At 39.1% G+C, this 18,314-nt stretch overlaps 1 protein-coding gene across 3 annotated transcripts in view; it reads left to right on the forward strand.

Moving 5' to 3' along the window:
• TRAK1 (trafficking kinesin protein 1) overlaps window positions 1-18,314 on the forward strand; it is a 102,301-nt gene that overhangs the window by 79,905 nt on the left and 4,082 nt on the right. For 2 of the 3 annotated variants that reach the window (XM_066192980.1, XM_066192989.1), the window contains 4 exons: window positions 646-882; window positions 1,821-2,137; window positions 6,396-6,725; window positions 15,378-15,480. In XM_066192980.1, coding sequence (XP_066049077.1) covers window positions 646-882; window positions 1,821-2,137; window positions 6,396-6,725; window positions 15,378-15,480 — 987 coding nt within the window. The remainder of the gene's footprint in view (window positions 1-645; window positions 883-1,820; window positions 2,138-6,395; window positions 6,726-15,377; window positions 15,481-18,314) is intronic. The other variant, XM_066192999.1, reaches the window with a different exon arrangement.

Consider the following 18,314-nt stretch of genomic DNA (forward strand, 5'->3'; position numbering starts at 1 on the left):
GTGTTGTGGTATAAAGACAATGGTGATAAAGAATGAACTGTAGAAGTAGGTCAAAACTTAGATATCCAGCCTTTCAGCCTCTCTCAAGTCTTGGTCCATTATATTTCTGGGATTTTTCCCCCTTTTTTAAAGTATTATTTAAAGGGGTTGAAAATTGGTTTCAAAGACAAAAGATTAAAGACTTGCTTGCACAAAAGTACTCAGGAGAGTAAATTCTAACTCTCTTTTAAAATGGATTAGCCAGTTTGTAGTTAAGAGTTGAATGGAGGTGAATTCTGGTTTTTAAAAACTCATTTTTACGTAATGGTTTTATGGCACTTCTAGCTGATGTACTGAAATGCTTTTTCACTTATTTTCACTTATTTTTTATGAATATTTGAAAGAGTTCATGCACATAATTGTCAAAAGTTCTGTCAAAAATATTCTAGGGCAATGGATGAATTATGTTGATGGATTGAATGTAATGGACAGACTGTAGCTAGTATGGGACCCTATGCGTACTCCTTTCCAGAACTATATATAAAACCAAAGTGTTTGACAGACCTGTGAATAGGAAGGGCTGTTAATAAGCTGTTACCTGTTTCTCTGTTCCTTTCTCCATGGTAATAAGTTATTGAGTGATTGTTAACTGTATGTGTTTTACAGCCATCAGAAGCGGGTCTTCGAGACCGTGAGAAATGTCAATCAAGTTGTCAAGCAGAGATCCATGACTCCGTCACCAATGAATATCCCAGGCTCTAACCAATCCTCTGCTATGAACTCAGTCATTTCTAGCTGTGTCAGCACTCCACGTTCCAGTTTCTATGGGGGAGACATCTCTAACATTATGATAGACAACAAGACCAATAGCATCATCTTAGAGACAGAGTCCTCGGACAATGGGTCAGTACCATAGCACTGGAATTTGCTTTTCCTTTGTTTCTGACATAAAGGCAAAGTGTTCCTGCTTTCCATCTTTTGTCCACTGTAGTGCAGTTACCAAAGTGGCACACATCTTTAAAATATATTTTGTGCTTACAGTTTTTGAGCATTCAAATTTATTTAAAAGAGAAAGCTTTTAGAAAGTACTGTGTATCAGTCAGTGTTGGCAACTCAGACTTGTTCTGAGATGCAACATCACCAGATGATGTAAAACAGCTCCCTGGTTTTGTGGGTCAACATTTAAAAATAAATAAATTTTCACCATTTTACATAAATGTAAGGGAGTTCTGATCCCAGATTCAGCTACGGTTAACTTTTTTGATCCTAAAAATAAGTGAAGTATGCGTCTGTAGGTTACCTAATGTGAAATCTGTGAATGAAACCAACTAGAACTTTGCTTTCCTAGCTGTTTTTCTTCCCCCAGTTCAACTTCACACTATGCTGTATATACTTTTCAGTAAAAATGGCTTATGTATGTTTTTCAGTATAATGTACTCTTGGGGCTCACTGTGGTGTTCTTACAGCATTGGCCCTTTAACATGGGGCCTGCTCACCTGAGTTAGTATGACTGTGAGAGATGCACAGCAAGCAGACACCCTGCACCTCTTTGTTGGAGGAAGCTCTTAAGTGAAGTGCAGGTTTCCAACCAGGATTTTCCAGGCAGGAACTAGGACTCAAAACTTTTACTATGGAAGAGAAGCAAAAGACTGGTGTTTGCCTTTGAGCTCTCCAGATGAGCAGCAAGTTGTTCCCAGACATCTTTACATCTTTACAGTGATGTAAAGATACTGGTGAATGTCTCAAAACTGTCATGTGGAAGTCTTAAACATGTCTAAGAATGTGGTTTTTTTCCCTCCCACCTTTTTTTTTATTTTTCTGTGTCCCGCTTTATGTTTTAGAAATGAAGACAGGATGAAGAAGCCTGGAACTCCAGGGACTCCAGGCTCCAGTGACCTAGAGACTGCCCTTCGTCGGCTCTCCCTCAGGCGGGAGAATTACCTCTCGGAGCGCAAGTTCTTTGAGGAAGAGCAGGAAAGGAAGTTGCGGGAACTGGCAGAAAAGGGAGAGCTCCACAGCGGTTCCGTTACCCCCACGGAGAGCATCATGTCACTGGGAACTCACTCCAGATTTTCAGAATTCACTGGATATTCAGGAATGTCTATCAGCAGTCGCTCCTACCTGCCAGAAAAGCTTCAGATTGTGAAACCACTAGAAGGTGATAACAAAGGGCCTCGGCCTTTATCTGTTGTTATTAGTGACTCTTTGTGGTCTCTAATCCATCACCAGAAAGCAGGAAATCTTTGCAATACATACTCTTTTTACTTTAGAGACAGTACTCCACGCTGTTGGTTTGAGATCTTCTAACTACTCTATTTTTCCACAAGCCTTAAAATTGTTAGGAAACAATCCCAGCCAAGGCAGTAAAATAAATATTACAGGCCACGTGCAGATCAGCAGTACAGCTTTACATCTGACCTAAATGTTACAATTTCCTAGTTGGGGAAGGAAGGTGGATAAGTCTATGAAATCTAAACAACAAGAGTTCTATAAATTAGTATCTGGAAAGGCCTTTACCTACTTCAGTTAGTCCAGTTGGTCTAATAAGACTGTTATAGTGATTCAGAATTATCTCTGGACTTAATGAGTTGTTTGAGTAGTCACACATGAATCACTATGGCTTTGTGTTTTGTGTGTGAAATAGGAGGGGTTTTTTTAAGTCAAATTTCCTTCATACATTGTCTCAGAAAAATGCAAGATAGAGAGATAGATGGTAGTCAGGGCTGGAGCTGTATTTCAAAGTTCATTTCAATAGACTGTTTAAAAAAAGCTTTCAAATCACACATAGTGTAGTCTGCCTGGCTTTCTTTAGTTCTCTCAGGTTGTAGCTGGAAGTTAGTTGAGTCAATTCCTCCAGGTTTTAAACCTGAAGTTTTTCTGTAGTACTTCACAGAAACACTAGGTAACATCATTTAGCTTTGGCTTCTCTCTCTCTCTCTCTCTTTTCCTTTAACAGAACTCTTCTATTGTATTGTGTGTGTTTAAATCGCAGAAGTTCCTTTTTTTTTTTTTCATCTTTTTAGAACAAATTTATTTCACCTGTATGGAGCATATAGCATGACATGTACTCAGAAGCAAAAATAAGTGTTCTTATGTCCTCAAGAAAGTGATGTACTGTCTCTACCTATTCAAATGAAACTACAGCCGTAGCGCACAAACCCATACTGTCGAGCAGATTTTAGTAGTTGGTTTTCATGGCTACTTTTAAATGATCATAAAAGTTCTTGTACCATGTGAGGAAAAAGATTATCCCACTTTGTTTCAGTTTCTAGTTGCTACCACTGTAATAGATTTCTGTCACCATCCTACTATATCTGCTTTTGTCTTCCAATAAACTCTTAAAGTCTTTATCATCTTTCTATCTGTCTGGGTTTTTTGTTTTTTGTTTTTTTTTTTCCACCTGGTTTTGTTCAGTGTTTTCACTGGGTCATTTCTCTCTCGGAATTATTGCACCTTTTAAAGTACTTCCCATGTTTGGTTTTAGATCTTATTTGTAGCCTCTTTGTGTCTGCCTGTTTCATGAGTTTTGTGTTTGTTAACTTTTATTAACTAAGTATTTTTGATTTTGTTTTTCATTTCAGCTTAGTTTCTTTTCTGAATATTTTTCATGAGCCCTAATTTTTTTTTCAACTTCATGGATGCCTTCAGACTACTGGGGAAAAATAGTCTGCTGTACCTGCAGACTGCCATAAGTAGTTGTGTCTTTGGTTTTATTACAGTTTTGGGTGCTCATGTCATAAAACATAGGAAATACACATTAGTTCTATAATAAATTTACTGTGGGTTAATGACTTCTGTTCCTTTAAAGAAATTTTTTAAATCCCCCAGAAAAAAAAAGTGACAGAAGCACTTAAAAATTAATCTTCCTTTGCATCTTTATAAAAACAACACATGCTTTCTTATAGTCAAACAGAAGGATTGCTTGGTGTGACTTGTTTTAGTTATAGTCCAGTGGGATTTGTTTTGTTTGGTTTGGTTTGGGTTTTTTTCTTTTTTAACTATGCACCTGTGACTTCTTGTGTCATGAGCATGAATTATCACTATCTGTAGGAAAAATAAAAACTTGGATTGACTTTGTCTTCACCCACTTCACTGCAATTGTGGGAGCAACACACTCTGAATTTCTAAGCTTTCTCTGATCCTCGAAGCCTGTGTGCAATCATGCAGAGATATCAGGAATATAGGAAAAAATTTACTCTGTTCAAATAATTACTTTGTTCTTAAATGCCGTCTTCCTTCAGTGGCATGTCCTACTGTTGCACAGTAATTCCCTCATGCCAATTATTTCTGATAATATACAAAACCATCTGCTAGGAACCTGGGACTGAATGTAGGCCAAAGAAGTGTTGTATTTCCCTCTTCTTTTGATTTCTGCAGCTTTCTCTTTCCTTTTTATTGGGGATTTACAATTGTTGAATTCCCTTGTACATTGGTGTTCATTTTCTGTATAGGAAATTAAAGCTCCCTTGCATGCATTTTATGAGCTTAGGCTCAGATATACTCCTGTTTGTGATAGAGCTTAGGCCATTTTGATTTCTGTAATTCCAATACAAATGTCAAAGCTCAAAATGCAGATATTTTGGTAAATATATTTTCTATGGAAGAAATATGAGATACATATTGAAAATGAAGCGCTTGTATTCTGCCAGGTTTATTTTAAGTATAAGTTTTGGTGTGCTTTAAGGTGAAAAAGATTACTTCTTCAGAGGCTAGAATGTAGAAGTTAATTAACTTTTTATACTTGCCTGCAGTGCAGAAAGAAATTTTGATTTCCTTTGTTCTTTAATTCCTGGAGTGGACTGACAGAAAACCTCTACTCCTAGGTTAAGGCTTGGCAATATCTGTCACTTCTTCACATTCTGGGGTATTTCTTTTATATAAAAGCAAAAAAACTTGGCCTTTGTGACAATTCAGAAGTAAATACAAGTTATAAGGATGTCTCTTCTCTCATCTTGGGGTTGTGATGGTTTCTACTTCTTGAGCCTTGAGGGTTCAAATTTTCTCTAATCCCTCTAGACTCACTTTAAATGAAAGCAAAAAAAACCCCAGGATCGTTAGCCAAAGTAATCTAGCAGATCCGTTTATTCTGAGCTAAAAAATTACAGAATTTAAAAAGTAAGATAGGCTTAATTAAAATGCCACTCAGTTCCCAGTCGTTCTAGAGAAAGAGCTTTTCCCTCTTGACTTCCTATTTACAGTAAGCTTCCTCAAGTGTAATATGTAAAATGACAATTTTTCTCATTCCATAGGATTTTTCTCAGATTGAACATGTATACGAGAGCCATCCCTTCTCTAGTTACTACAGTTGTATAGGCGTTTACATACACTATGCAGCTAATTGAACATTCTTGGTCTTTGAAAATGGGTGAGACATTTGTGTGCCAGCTTGTTGAATGAGCGGGTCTTTTGCTTTGCAGAGAGGGAACATGAATAAGACTGCAAAAACTGCTCTGATTTGATCTGGCAGAGGTGAAAAGAAAGATGTTTTGTTTGTGTCACAGGACATGTCTGATTTTAAGTCACATTTTTCATCACAGTGATGGTGAGCACCCAGGAAAATGCAGGCCCTTGCAAGCAGTGTTTAGTTGCTAATTGAGGAATCAAATCTTCCCCTGATTTCACTGGGCCCATGTTGGTGTATATATCAGTTTTTCCTGATACATTGTTGTTTCTGACTCTCTCTTATTAAACTTTGAATACTGAATGCTTTTCTCTGTGAAATGCACCTCCTTTTTCAAAACATTTCTCTGCCAAGGATGAAGCTACAGGTACAGTAGCATTTAGTTGTGTAGTAGTTGAACTCCTGTAGCATAGGGCCCACACAGGTATTTAGACTTGAAGTGTAGTTCAGAGTTGTGTATTTGCTTACATGTGCCTGAAGTTGATGCGGTTTTCTAACGTATGGTACAAAGCTGAAATTGCTGTGCAATCTCTGTGACTACTGTCCTCCCGTTAGCCACTGGTAGGAAATTCTGGCATGCTTTCAGCACTTGCCTTAGTTTGAGCTCATGTGGGAATATGTGGTACCTGTTCCTCTTAGAGCTTTCTGTGATGATGCTCAGATCAGCTGTTACAATGTAAACTCTTTCCACTCCTGCTTAATCCTGTGAATTGAAGCCGTCGAGGATATTTACAGGGAGTGGATGTGCATGTGCACAAGTGTGCTGCTTCTCACCATCAGGCTTTGCATAAGTGCTGATGTGATGAGTTTATTACACACAGATGTGGAAATGCTGAAGCGTGGGTGAAGCAGTTTTGTGCTGTAGCATGTGTCCCTGGAAACATGAAACCCAGAAACATTAAAGGTTTGGAGCTCCCAGATCTTCGGGCTTCCGGATAAATGAAGTGGGACTTTGTCTTTTAGGTTCTGGATTGCTTACTGATTGATTTTGGTTGTCTTTCTGTTCCCTTTCAAGGTTCTGCCACTTTGCACCACTGGCAGCAGCTGGCTCAGCCTCACTTGGGTGGGATCCTGGACCCGAGGCCCGGGGTTGTCACTAAGGGCTTCAGGACCCTAGACCTGGACCTGGATGAAGTGTACTGCCTTAATGACTATGAGGAAGATGAGACAGGTGACATTTCTTACAAGGGCCTAACTACCTCGACGCCAGTTCAGCACACAGAGACCTCAGGTGAGAGGTCACAAGCACAAGTGACTGTTTCAGAGAACAAGAATAACCCCCGCCAATCTCAGGCTTTCACAGAGGAGATGCAGGAGTCCGCGGCTGACGATGATGAGGGGTCTGGTGAGGGAAACTCATTAAGTCCAGTAAAACTGACATCTTTACAGGATTTTGATTACTGGGCCATTCTCACATCTCTTCAGAACAGCATCCATAATATCGCTTTGTGTGTAGCATCTGCACGATAGGGTGTGCAGTGGTTAGAACATAACCACTCTAACATTGGCTCAAAAATCGTTTCTTTGATAATCTTTTAATTTGTTTTTCAGTAACAGCATCTGTGGTCAATATTTTACTCTATTTTGATAAGAGAAGGCTGCTAAAAGGAAGTGGTTCATTCACAAACCTCTGTGTGGCATGTATTCAACTTGTGTGTGTGTTTAGTGCACGCTGTTAAGTGTGTGTATTGTACAGATGACATGTATTTTATATTACTGTAGTGCAGATACTCTTCTGACAGTTCATAAGAGGTGATGCCATGTTTTAGATTTTTGTACTTTGGGAAAAAAATGAAGACTAAATGATTGGTATGCTAGAGGTGCCTCTACCTTGCCTTTGCTGAAACAAATGGAGTGCCTTGAAAATCACCAAAGAAATTCAGAAAGTTTAATTCCTTTACCTCAGATACAGTTACCTGTTTTTCAAGTCCTTCTGAGATAAAGAATTAAGGGGGTGTTTTTATGCAGTGACTAATAACATTTCCCTTGTTCTTTTTCCAGCACACTATTAAACCCTGTCCTTCCTATTTATACTGTATTAAGACGTAAATATTTTTAAGTGACACAGTACTGCATGAGTTATTAAGTACTCTGAACTGACACTAGCAATCTATTATTGCACAAGATTACAAATTCTCAAGACTGTAGATGTGTTTTGAGTTTGTGTGGTTTCTCTCTTCTTCTTGGAATTTGGGGGTTTTTGTTTTAATAAGCTATATAGTCTTCATTAAGATTTGCCTCTGGTAAAGAATTTTATTTAGTCCAGAATCAGAAAATTGCCAGAACTCCCTTTTTTCCAGGCTTCTTGTTTTTGTATAACTGCTTTAAATGAAGACACTTCCTTCCCTCTCGTTTTTCTGAGATAAATCATAATTTAATATTTGGCTGGTCTTTGGAGGATTAGATTGTCTCGGGACTAAACAATATTTCTGTTATTATCATGACATGCAGAGTCTCTTCAGCTCTCACTGCAATGGCAGTTCAGCGCTTTCAGCTATTGAATATAAGCTACTTTCTAGAGTCAGTTGTATTAAGGTTAAACTTCAAATAATAGAATCATTAGGGCTGGAAAAGACTCTAAGATCATTGAGCCCAGGCATTAACCCAGCACTGCCAAGTCTCCACCACTAAACCATGTCCCTAAGTGCCACATCTACAGATCTTTTAAATACCTCCCAGGGTAGTGACCCAACCACTTCCCTGGGCAGCCTGTTGCACTGTTTCAACATCCAAACCCTTCAACTTCCCTTTCCGTTGGCAGAAGTTGTCCTTGTTCTGGGAAATCCCAGAAAGAAAGTTTATATTATTTTTTTATATTAATATGAAAATAAATAATGCCTCCTTAGGCAGTTGTGTACCATTCTGGATATTATACAGGTTTTTTATAATTTTGAAGAATCTGAGTAACAACACCAAGGATAGCTGGAGATATGAGAAACATGAACTGAAATAATCAAAGACTGAAATCATTGGCATTTTTAGGATCTCGGGAATAGAAGATTCAAAAAGGTATGATTAATTTTAAAATGTGTTGCTGTAGAGAGGAAGGGAACAAGCAGTTTTTCCTGTACTCAGGGTACAATAAATGTGCAGAAAAATGTTACTTGGGTTACATTTTTAAGAATTTTCCAGTTGTAGGAGTGTTCAACACAGGAACATGTCAAAAAAGCAAAAGACTCATTGTCATGGGCCAAACACAGATAAAGATACAACTTAGTTCCTTGTTGGGGATTATTTTTAAAGAACAAATAAGTATAACATTTCTGGGTAATAATTTGAAAGAGTTCTTTCTTTGGAGTGGAGCAATAAATGTAGGCCTGCTCTGTGATTACAAACTGGTAAGAAAATCTAGTATTTCCTTCTGTTTTCTGTCTCCATTATGATTTGAGTAAAGGTCACTGTTTATGAGCAGGTTATTTACTGGTTCCTGCTGACTTTTCCTGGGAAAAGTCTGTCTCAGGCAGGGTTTTTAAGCAAATGCCCTACCTTACAAATTGACAAACTAGATAAAATCCATGAAATTGTTGTAGCAATCTTATTTTACCTTGTATTGTTTGGTGGGTCATTTTAATACCTTACAGAAATAAATAGGTCAAAATTAATAACTTTGTGTAGAGTGAACAAGTGCACCAAAATTTTTAATTTTCCATTATTTTGCCTTCTTTCAAATTGTCCTGTTGTGCATAGGTTTTAGGAGAATCCGTGAGCTACCTTATCATTATTGGTTGTGTTGCTCAAACGTAGGAAAGACACTGTAGCTGCTTTTTGTTGAAGCAATTTGTCAGGCATCGTGCAAGAAAGAGATGATTGTGGATTTTGTCAGAGTAGGCACTTACTAATGGAGCAGTACTTCTTAGGGTCCACAATCTGCCCACTGAAGAATGTCCCTCTGGGGAAGGAGGTGCATGCTTGGCCTATGAATTTATTTTGTATTTAAGTATTGTTCAGCCATTGCTCCTCATTGCTTCTCCTCAGCATTCTTACTTCTAGATTTCTCTGTAGGAGATGGAAGGAAGGTAGGGGTTTGTATGGACATGTGGCACCTCATCATGAGTACAAGGTTACGACATCATTGTTTGCATGATTCCAGTTGGGAATTGGTTCCAATTGACAGCCTACAGAATAAACTCTTGCTAGGAGAATGTAGAAGTAAAATAAAAAGGAAAGGAAAGAAAAACCTTGCACACAGTCTCTCATGACAGTGCCTTTGCTTGTAATCCAGGATAGCTTCATTGTGGAAAAATCTCATTCACAAGGTCTGTAAAAGCCAGAAGGTATCTTCTTACAGTTGCTTTTGGCAGGCGATAGAGTGTGCCAGTCTAGAGCTACAGGTCTTCCAGCCTCAGTCCAAAAGGTAATATGGTGCCTACAAGGACCTTCCCAGCACGTGTAGGTCATCTTAGTCTGTTGGGCAGGTTTCTGCTTCAGCTGATTGTATGCTCTGAGGTTTGTATCTTGCCTTTTGGGCACTGGATGCGTTCTGTCACAGTACTTACAAGTACTATTCATATTGCCATTTAGCGTGCACAGAGTGCTGCTTAAAATGAGCCCAAGAGCTTGTTTTAACTTCCAGGCTCAGGAGAGCAAACACTGCCGGTGCCAAAAATACCTTGTAGGCCAAACAAGTGTATTCAGAACAATTGTAATAGCTATTCTATTCTGGGGAGAGCTAGAGTCAGAAATCCCTCTGATGAAAAAAGGAAAAGTTATGTTCCTTGTGTTTTCTTGTCCCTATGTTGAAACCTGTAGTACCCGCTGATCTATGAAATAGCACCTTCACCTTTAATGCATCTTCTATCCCAGTTATGGCACTGAACATCACAGGAGAAGTTAGCACACATGTGCCTTATGGTCTGTAGTCCGTCTGTTGGAGCCATGTACTGTGTGTGGGTAGACTCAACTTCATGGAGGATTGGAAATTCCAAAATTGCAGCTCTAGCCTAATACACGGGAGTAGGTTGAGATTTGTGTATCACTTGTGTAGATTCTCAGTGTAAGTGGAATTGTAGAGAAGTTACAGGACACAGTGTTCTTAAAATCATGTGGAACAAGTAATATTTGCAGCACAAATTTTTAGTAACCTCAATATATTTTTTTTGTTCTGAAAAAGAAACTAGTTTATTATAAAACTGTACAGAATCTGTTTTGAAGGGAGGGGTTGTTTGGGCTAGTTTTTTGTTTGGTTTCTTGTGTTTTTGTAATTCACTGGCTTTCATGTTTCCCTTAAAGAAACAAAAATTAAACACCAGCCACTCAAAGCACTTAATGTTATGAATGTTCTCGTTTTGAATTTGAAAGGGCTACACTTGATGGAGTGTATGCTTAATTACCTGCTAGTATTGGGTCCATAAGCTGGTCTTTCAGTACTTGTGTTTGTTAGTTCCACTGATTGATTGCTTTGAATAGACATGTGCTCAGCGTTACGGGATCAGCACTCTTGTACTTCATGCTTAGACCTTAACCATGACATGGAGGGCTTTCCAAATAGAGGCCTAAAATTACAAGAACACATAATGAATGTATTACATTTGAGTTGTTTTTAGCAGGATTACTACACATGCTTCTAAAAAGTTTTCATTGTACAGAAAAGCAATAAATTGTGTAACTCTTCTTAGAACTGAGGTATTGATGCATGTTTAAATATACTTTATTTACAAATGGCATGAGTATTTCACAGTAATTATTTCTTTAAGAAAAGTCTGTCAGCAGTTCCTTTCTATGCTGTTAAAATGCTTGAATTTTAGTTTGGGGATCCTAGCCTGCATAAACTTCTGTTGAAGCCACATTAAATACTTTAAAATCTTTCTACATCTGTGCTCAATGGTTATATATGTATGAGAAAGTGATCTCAGCCAGAAGAACACCCTGTCCAAAGAATACCTGCCTTTGTTCAGTTTTTACTCTCTTTCTGTTTCCAAAGGCAAAATAAATGAAAATTTTGGAAAACCAGGTATTCCGAAAATAATTCTGTTGTTTAAGAAACGTATCAAAAGCCACACTCGGTGCAGACGTATGAATTCTTGGAGGTTTTGAATATACACAGTTACACCTTTAGGGGAGCACCATGTTCACGTTTTACAGCTGCTGCTTTTATCAGTTATCTCCTTTCTGTTGTAGTGGTTCACCCAAACATCAGATGTAGCCTGCTCTATTTTCCCTCTATTTTGTACCCAGGCATTTTCAGTACAGGTAGCACTGGATATCAGAGTTCTCATCTTTAGCCACCTGGAGAGGATGAACTCTGCTAAATCTAGACACTACATGAAACCACTGTCTTGTCCTGTGGATCCTAGTGGGGTTTTGTGACCTAGTTTCCAATAATTTCACCTCACCCAAGAATGGAATTAGTGGCACAAACTGGCAAAAGTGAAGTCCATAGCCTGTATTCTAGATGATCACACAGTAGGGGAAAAAAAGTCTCCTCATGGTCTTTTGCTACCATCTTTTAAAGCTGGCAGAACTTTTCTATTCAGCAATAAGCTTCTAATGCTTTAAAACGCCCTCTGTTGCTCTAAGGATATCTCATTCTGATTGTCATTCCATCTCTGTTTCCACGGCCTGTGCTGAAGAGATGCCCTAATTCCAGTGCGCTCCCTGCTCAAATAGCAGGGAACCAGGTTCCCTCCTTTTCTTGAAACACGGCCAAAAAAAGGATGGAGCAGAGTGGCTTGCTTCACTGTTGGACTGGAATGTTAACTTTGTGCCGGTCTGGATCAAATCATACTCTTATAAAGATTTCCCAACTTTTTTGAAGTTAATTTCCTGATAAATCCTGATAAATGTGCCAGAATAGGTGTTTGTACAAAATGCAAAGATTTACTGGTCACCTTGAGCTCTCTGCCTCCACACTGTTATTTCAGCATAACAACAAATTTCAATTTTGATCCAATGGTACAAAAGTTAATAGTGTTTTAGTATAGCTACCTCTTACAAATCTTCCTGAAACTTCATTTGTCTTGACATCTTCTTGTGGGTGGGGCAGGCCACTTGTTTACCTGCTGTAATTTTGTACCTTCCTCTGCAAGAGCTGGTTGAAAATCCAGATAAAATGGCCTTTTGAGAGTTCCCTGGGCAGAAGTCATGTCCTAAACATATCTGTTTTGCTGTTGATACCTAGCAGAATGGTCCACAGGCTTGGAGTCTTGAAGCTGGATCTGAGGTATTTCTGAGATACATAAAATCAGCTTTGTGTTTTGTGAGGAAGGCCCTGTTCGTTTTACCAGATGAAGCTCTCTACACTCAGTTTGACTGGAACCTGCCTTTTTTTTTTTCTTCCCTCAATATTTTAAAAGGTGTTTTTACAATAGTGTTTGTGCTTACAGAAGAGTCCCCTTCAGCTGTGATGGCTTGCATTTTTCCATAGTGCCTGTGAATTGTTTGAGAAAACTTAATAAGTGAAGAATCATTAATTCCCAAGTGCTAAAACGTGATACAACAGAAATCTTAGGTTTAGATTTAATTTTAATTTAGGGGCAAAATGCACTGACAGTTCGCACAGGGTTCCTGATGGATGAAATAACATGATGTTCTGTAAATTTTGTTAAACATTGAATTATGTACAGATTCTTTTTCATACAGATACGAAGCCTTGTTGTTAAACTACAAGTACTTTGGAAAAGAGGGTAAAAGTAAAACATTTGGTTTCAGACAGCTACATGGAGCAGGTGTTTATATTCAAGAGAATACTTTGATGTATGTAAATGTGAAGAGAGTCTTTGTTATTAGAGAATCGTATTACTTCCTCATGAACTTACACCAGCTCAGGAGATGGCCATTCATATGTAAAATTACTAAGTTAGAAATTAATCATTTTGTTTCTATTTGATAAACTTTGTTCATTTACAGCAACAGGTTCTCACTCTTTTCACTGTGTCCAAAGGATGGAAAATGCTACAGCATTATGATACAACCCATTGTTGACTGATGAAGGATGAAGCTGGTACAGGACTTTCTTAGTGGTATTTGAGGGGGAAATACATCCTTGGAAATGGATAGATTTTTTCATCATTTCAGTTTGTCTCCTCTGATTAGAGTTAGTGATTTCTCTACTTTTAGCAGCCTTCTCCTATCTTTGACTCATTAATAGCAATGAGTCTTGCTTTTGCTAATGCAGCTATGTTTCTTCAATGTGCCTGTCTCCAATCTGAGGGGATGCCCAGTGGATATTACAAATGGGGAAAATGCACTGATTGTACTGCAGCTGTGTGCTTTGGGTTGAGCTTGCGATCTTAAACCACATTGCTTTATTCTGTTCTCTATTCATCATCCAGGGATAATTGCTTTGTTTCTAATTGATTTATGTTAAAGTCCTGTGTTTCTCTAAATAACCAATTTTTTCATGTCCAGTTATTTGAGTTCTTTCTCCAGATTTTCTAATAACTCTCTACAATATGGAGAGAATCATGATTGCTAGGCTGTGCTCCCTTGTAATAGCTTTTATAGTGCTCACACTAATCTCTAGAGCAACTGGATTCCTGAAGCATCCTAATTACCATCTCTGGAGGTGAAGTAGAGCTTGTTGTTATGTTATGACGTGCTAACATTTGAGTGTGTTAACATGACACTCCAGTGGGTCCTTAGAAATAATCCTTCTCTAATGTACAGCTGTACATTCCAGTGCTGACTCGAAGTTACCTCACACTGTGTGCTCAGCCACTTCTGCTTCCACCGTTCACACTGCCCATGCTCTACCCTTCACACACTGCTTCTATGTGTTCTTAAAGGGCTACCTAACCACACACACTGTTTTGGAGCTGTGATACTTTATATGTGAAAAAGGGAACACAGCCACAATTAAGACTTGCCTTGCTTCTGCTGAGCTGCTCTGGGAGTTCAGAATGGTGTCTGGTCTAGCTGGTCGGTCTGTCTGTCTTTCGCAATGTGTTGAATAGTTGTGTACTGTGGTACTAAAATGTGGCTTAATCAGGGAATGGCTCAGAGGGTCGGGTAGGAGGGTTGGTAGGCGGGGAGGGAGCTGCACATGGTTTTTATTGTGCATGTCTTTTGAGCACTGCTAAGTTTGGTTACTAAGTAAGAGAACCTATGCAATCATGATATCTTTGATATAATATTTAACTCTGGGTGGTTTTCAACCCGCTTTTCAGATGCATGGCTCTTAAATTCTGTAGTTATTTTGCGGTGACCACAGCTGCATTGTGTAGCAGGTTAGTACAGCCACAGAAGTATTTCTACAAAGAAGAAAGAAGTTGGCCTGAATCTTTCATTTTTAAAACTGAGCTATATTGCTTCTTTCCCAAATCTCTGATCTGTTACCGGAGTGGCAGTTTTATGGCCGTATTTGTTAGGAAATTTGCTTACTGCTCTGTGTTCAAATATTGAAAAACTGCTATACTATGCAGCTGAGGACATACATTTTTAAAGAACCTAATCACATGCACAAGAGAAATGTTACAGATGTACAGTAGTGGATCCAAAAAATTACCACTTTCCATATTGTGGATATGAAAAGTCAGAGAAACAGTAATTAATGTGTGTCCCTCCCCTCCCCACCCCAACAATCTGTGTTCCTATAGCATTATCCAGATGGATCCATTACTGAGAAGTAATGGGGATACCTTTTTGTGGATCAATCTAAAAGCTGAAAGGCACAAGCATTGAGAAAATCCTGGCGCTCCTGAGCTGGTACTAAAAGATTTTGCTTTTAATTTCCCACTGATGCAAGTTGCTAGTTTAGATAAGGGCTAGCATTTCAAGCACTGCCTGGCCTAAATTTGGTTTGAACAAGACTTAGTCTGCAGTGTTTGTGATCATGGGCAAGTTTCAGCAGGCCTTTTTAGCACTGGCCTTGGAGTCCTAGAGGTGTTTCTTTTGGAGAGCAAGTGTTTGTTAAACACTGTAGTACTTTGACATTTCACTTTTCTTGCACTGATCCCATCAAGGTGCCTCATCACTTTTTGCATCTGTCTTACCAACACTCAAGTTTGGTTTTTCCCCTTTTCTGTGTAAAATGCAAAGAATTTGCTTTTTTTTGATTTAGTACCTCATCCTGGGAAGTGCATGTCACAAACCAACTCCACCTTCACCTTCACCACCTGCCGCATTCTGCACCCCTCCGATGAACTCACTCGAGTCACGCCAAGGTAAGGGATTCTCATGATGGCAAAGCCTTCAGCTCTATCAGAGTTTCCCCTCTAAGAAAATGCAGAATAATGGCATAAACATGGGCATTGACTGCATTGGTGAATTACAACACACCCACCAATTATTCCTCCCCTTTTGAGTTACCTCAGCATGAATTTGGGAGATGTGTGTGATGTTTTAAAAAGCCAATCAAAGTTTCTTAAATTTTATTGTTTCTAGTTAAGATATTGTAAGATCGGACATAACTATATTGGCTTCTGAAATCCAAACCTGACTAGTCCTCATCTTCGACTAGTTGTCGTCCTCATAGGTGAATGCACAGGATGTAATCTCTTAGCAAAAAGATGAGAGGTTTTTCCAGGGAAGAAGTCTTAAATCTTTCCTCTCAGAAGAAAAAGGGATGTGCAGGTAAAAAAATCCAAGATCTAGGTGAGGAATGGAGGAGGACATATGCCTTAATTGGAAGCAGGGAGATGTGTACTTTGTTTCTTGGTGTAATTGTTAGAAATCAATTCCTAGTTGCCCGACTGACCAGTAATGAATGACTTGGTGATCTAATTGCAATTGGTATAGACACTGCATGCCAACAGAAGGCAGTTCTGTGGCCTAATGGAAGGTGAAGATCTGAGAACCAGACCAAGGGTGTGAATTTCAAACCTAAAGGGAGAGCTTTCCTCCCTTGTAAATCAGGATTTACAGAATGTTCTTTTCTGTTTATAAGGACAATGTCTCATTGCTTTCTCTGCCCCTTCCAGTTCCTCTGTGGCACTGTACCACTGTGTAGGTCCCCATGCAGAGGTGTTGTGTCTACACTTGTTTAGACATAAGATAGGCACTGACTGCCTCTGAAGGGCAAGAAAAGTAAAGGTATTGAATATGAAAACCTGTCAAGTGGAAAGAAAATATATGATGTTTAAATGTAACTTTTTTGCTTGCCTTTCTGAACTGAGTTAGTTGTTAGTGGCCTGGCTGGTTCTTCTTTACTCTTTTCTATCTTTCCCTTCAACGCAATTACCAAAGAGATCCCCCCTATATGGCTGCAATTCTATTTTAATTTTCTTGTTATTGTTGAATTGCCATCTGTTGTGATCGTAATAAACTCTCTGGGTACTAAATCTAACAAATCAATCAGAAAAGACAGCTAAATTCAGTTCATTTTTAGCTGCCTTAGTTAAATGGAAGTTCATCATTTGTTCAGGTGAACAAAGAGCAAAATAAACAAAATGGTGTTTTCAGCAGATGTTTGAGGAGCTCCTCCTTACCAACTATAAATGATTCTTCACAGGTCATGTGAGGAGGACGAGAAACTGCGTTATGTCTCGTTGTGATGAGAGGAGGTGTAGGGCAGACACTGTGACCCAGCGTGGTCGGGGGTGAGCAGCATTGCCAGCAGCATCTGTGTTGGCAGGGTGGTGTACAAGGAATGCTAGTGTGTGTGGCACCAGCTAACCCAAAGAGGTTTGGCATTTACCTGCCTGGTTGCATTTTAACCTGTGCTACCCCAGGTGTTGCTCTAACCTGACTAAATTTCAGCCAGCTAAATGAAGTGCTCTTTTATTTGTTTATTTTCTCAATCTAACTCTGAGACCGTCACTGGGCTGAGTTGCTGAGGCCACATTGAGTCTGTTTCTGCAGTTTTGTCCAGGGTGTCCTGCGGTGTTGGTCAGTTTGATGGGAAAAATATTTCCCAGTTAAAGCAGTGCCAAAATGATCCAGTGGGAAAAAAGGCAACACCTGCAACTGCTTTCTTGCAGGGATGGCTTGTTTTTTTAATTGCACTGTAGTGTATAACTGTGCTGAAAAATTAGTAGAAATACTAATCTACTTATCTGTGCAACTGAAATCTGAATCTGGAAAGAGTGAAGCTGTTGGAGTTAATAAACTGTTGGAGTGCTATAGTTTTCATCTTGTGTCTAGGATATCTTGGAAGCCTGGCAATTAATACCGTATGTCTGGATTTCTGAAATGTATATGGTCATATCTTATAGAAAGTCAGTTCATGCAGTAACTTCTTTCTTTTCTCTCCTTTTCATGACTTCTGTATTTAGCTGTATGGGAGATGCACCACGGTGGCTGTTACTGCTCTTTAGTTCCACTGGAATCAGAACTATGAGGGTCCAGCTTTTATCAGTGTTTAAGAGGAGAATTGTGAACTAACTTCTTTCCACTCAGCCTTGCCTTCAGAGTGTGTGTGCTGCTGCAGTGGGTCTGTGTGGCCTCCTTAGCTCTGCTGGGAGAGATCCTTCTCCCCTGCTGCTGCCTCAGCCCAGGCAGAAGGGACAGGACATCAGGATGTGCCTTAGCATGTCTGCCACATGCACTGACAGCCACAGCACACACGGGGGTGCAAGGAGACCGAGTCCAGAGCCACTAAGCAAGGCTGCCAGTTTCCTCAAATAAGTGTTTCACTACAGTATACCAGGAGGAAAATACGGGATTCCTGTTGTCAAATTGCAACTGCAATTCAACTTCCTCAATTTCACTTGCTTATGGTAGAGGTTGATGCACTTCCAAATCACTGTTAGAGATCAAGTTGGTCAGATCCTATTTAGTCTTGGAAAGATGCGACTTGAGATTTCATGGCATCAGGCTAATATTTTCTTAATTAAGAAGTGCCTTAAAAATATGCTGATTTTTAGACCATGGCACTAGAGTTTCCAGTGTTATGTGAATTGACATGACCTGCTCACTGTAAACCAAGGATTAGATGATGTTCTAAACTCATTGAAAGCTGCAACTCAAAGCATTCCAGGGTGTCTAACCTGACATGCACAGTAGTGTTGGCTACAGAGTTCATTAATGTAAGGTGAAATGAGATTGAAAATTCCAGTCA

The sequence above is a fragment of the Chamaea fasciata genome, unplaced genomic scaffold, assembly GCF_029207755.1.
Source record: "Chamaea fasciata isolate MVZ Bird 193981 ecotype frontalis unplaced genomic scaffold, bChaFas1.0.hap1 SCAF_1, whole genome shotgun sequence".
Taxonomy (NCBI): domain Eukaryota; kingdom Metazoa; phylum Chordata; class Aves; order Passeriformes; family Sylviidae; genus Chamaea; species Chamaea fasciata.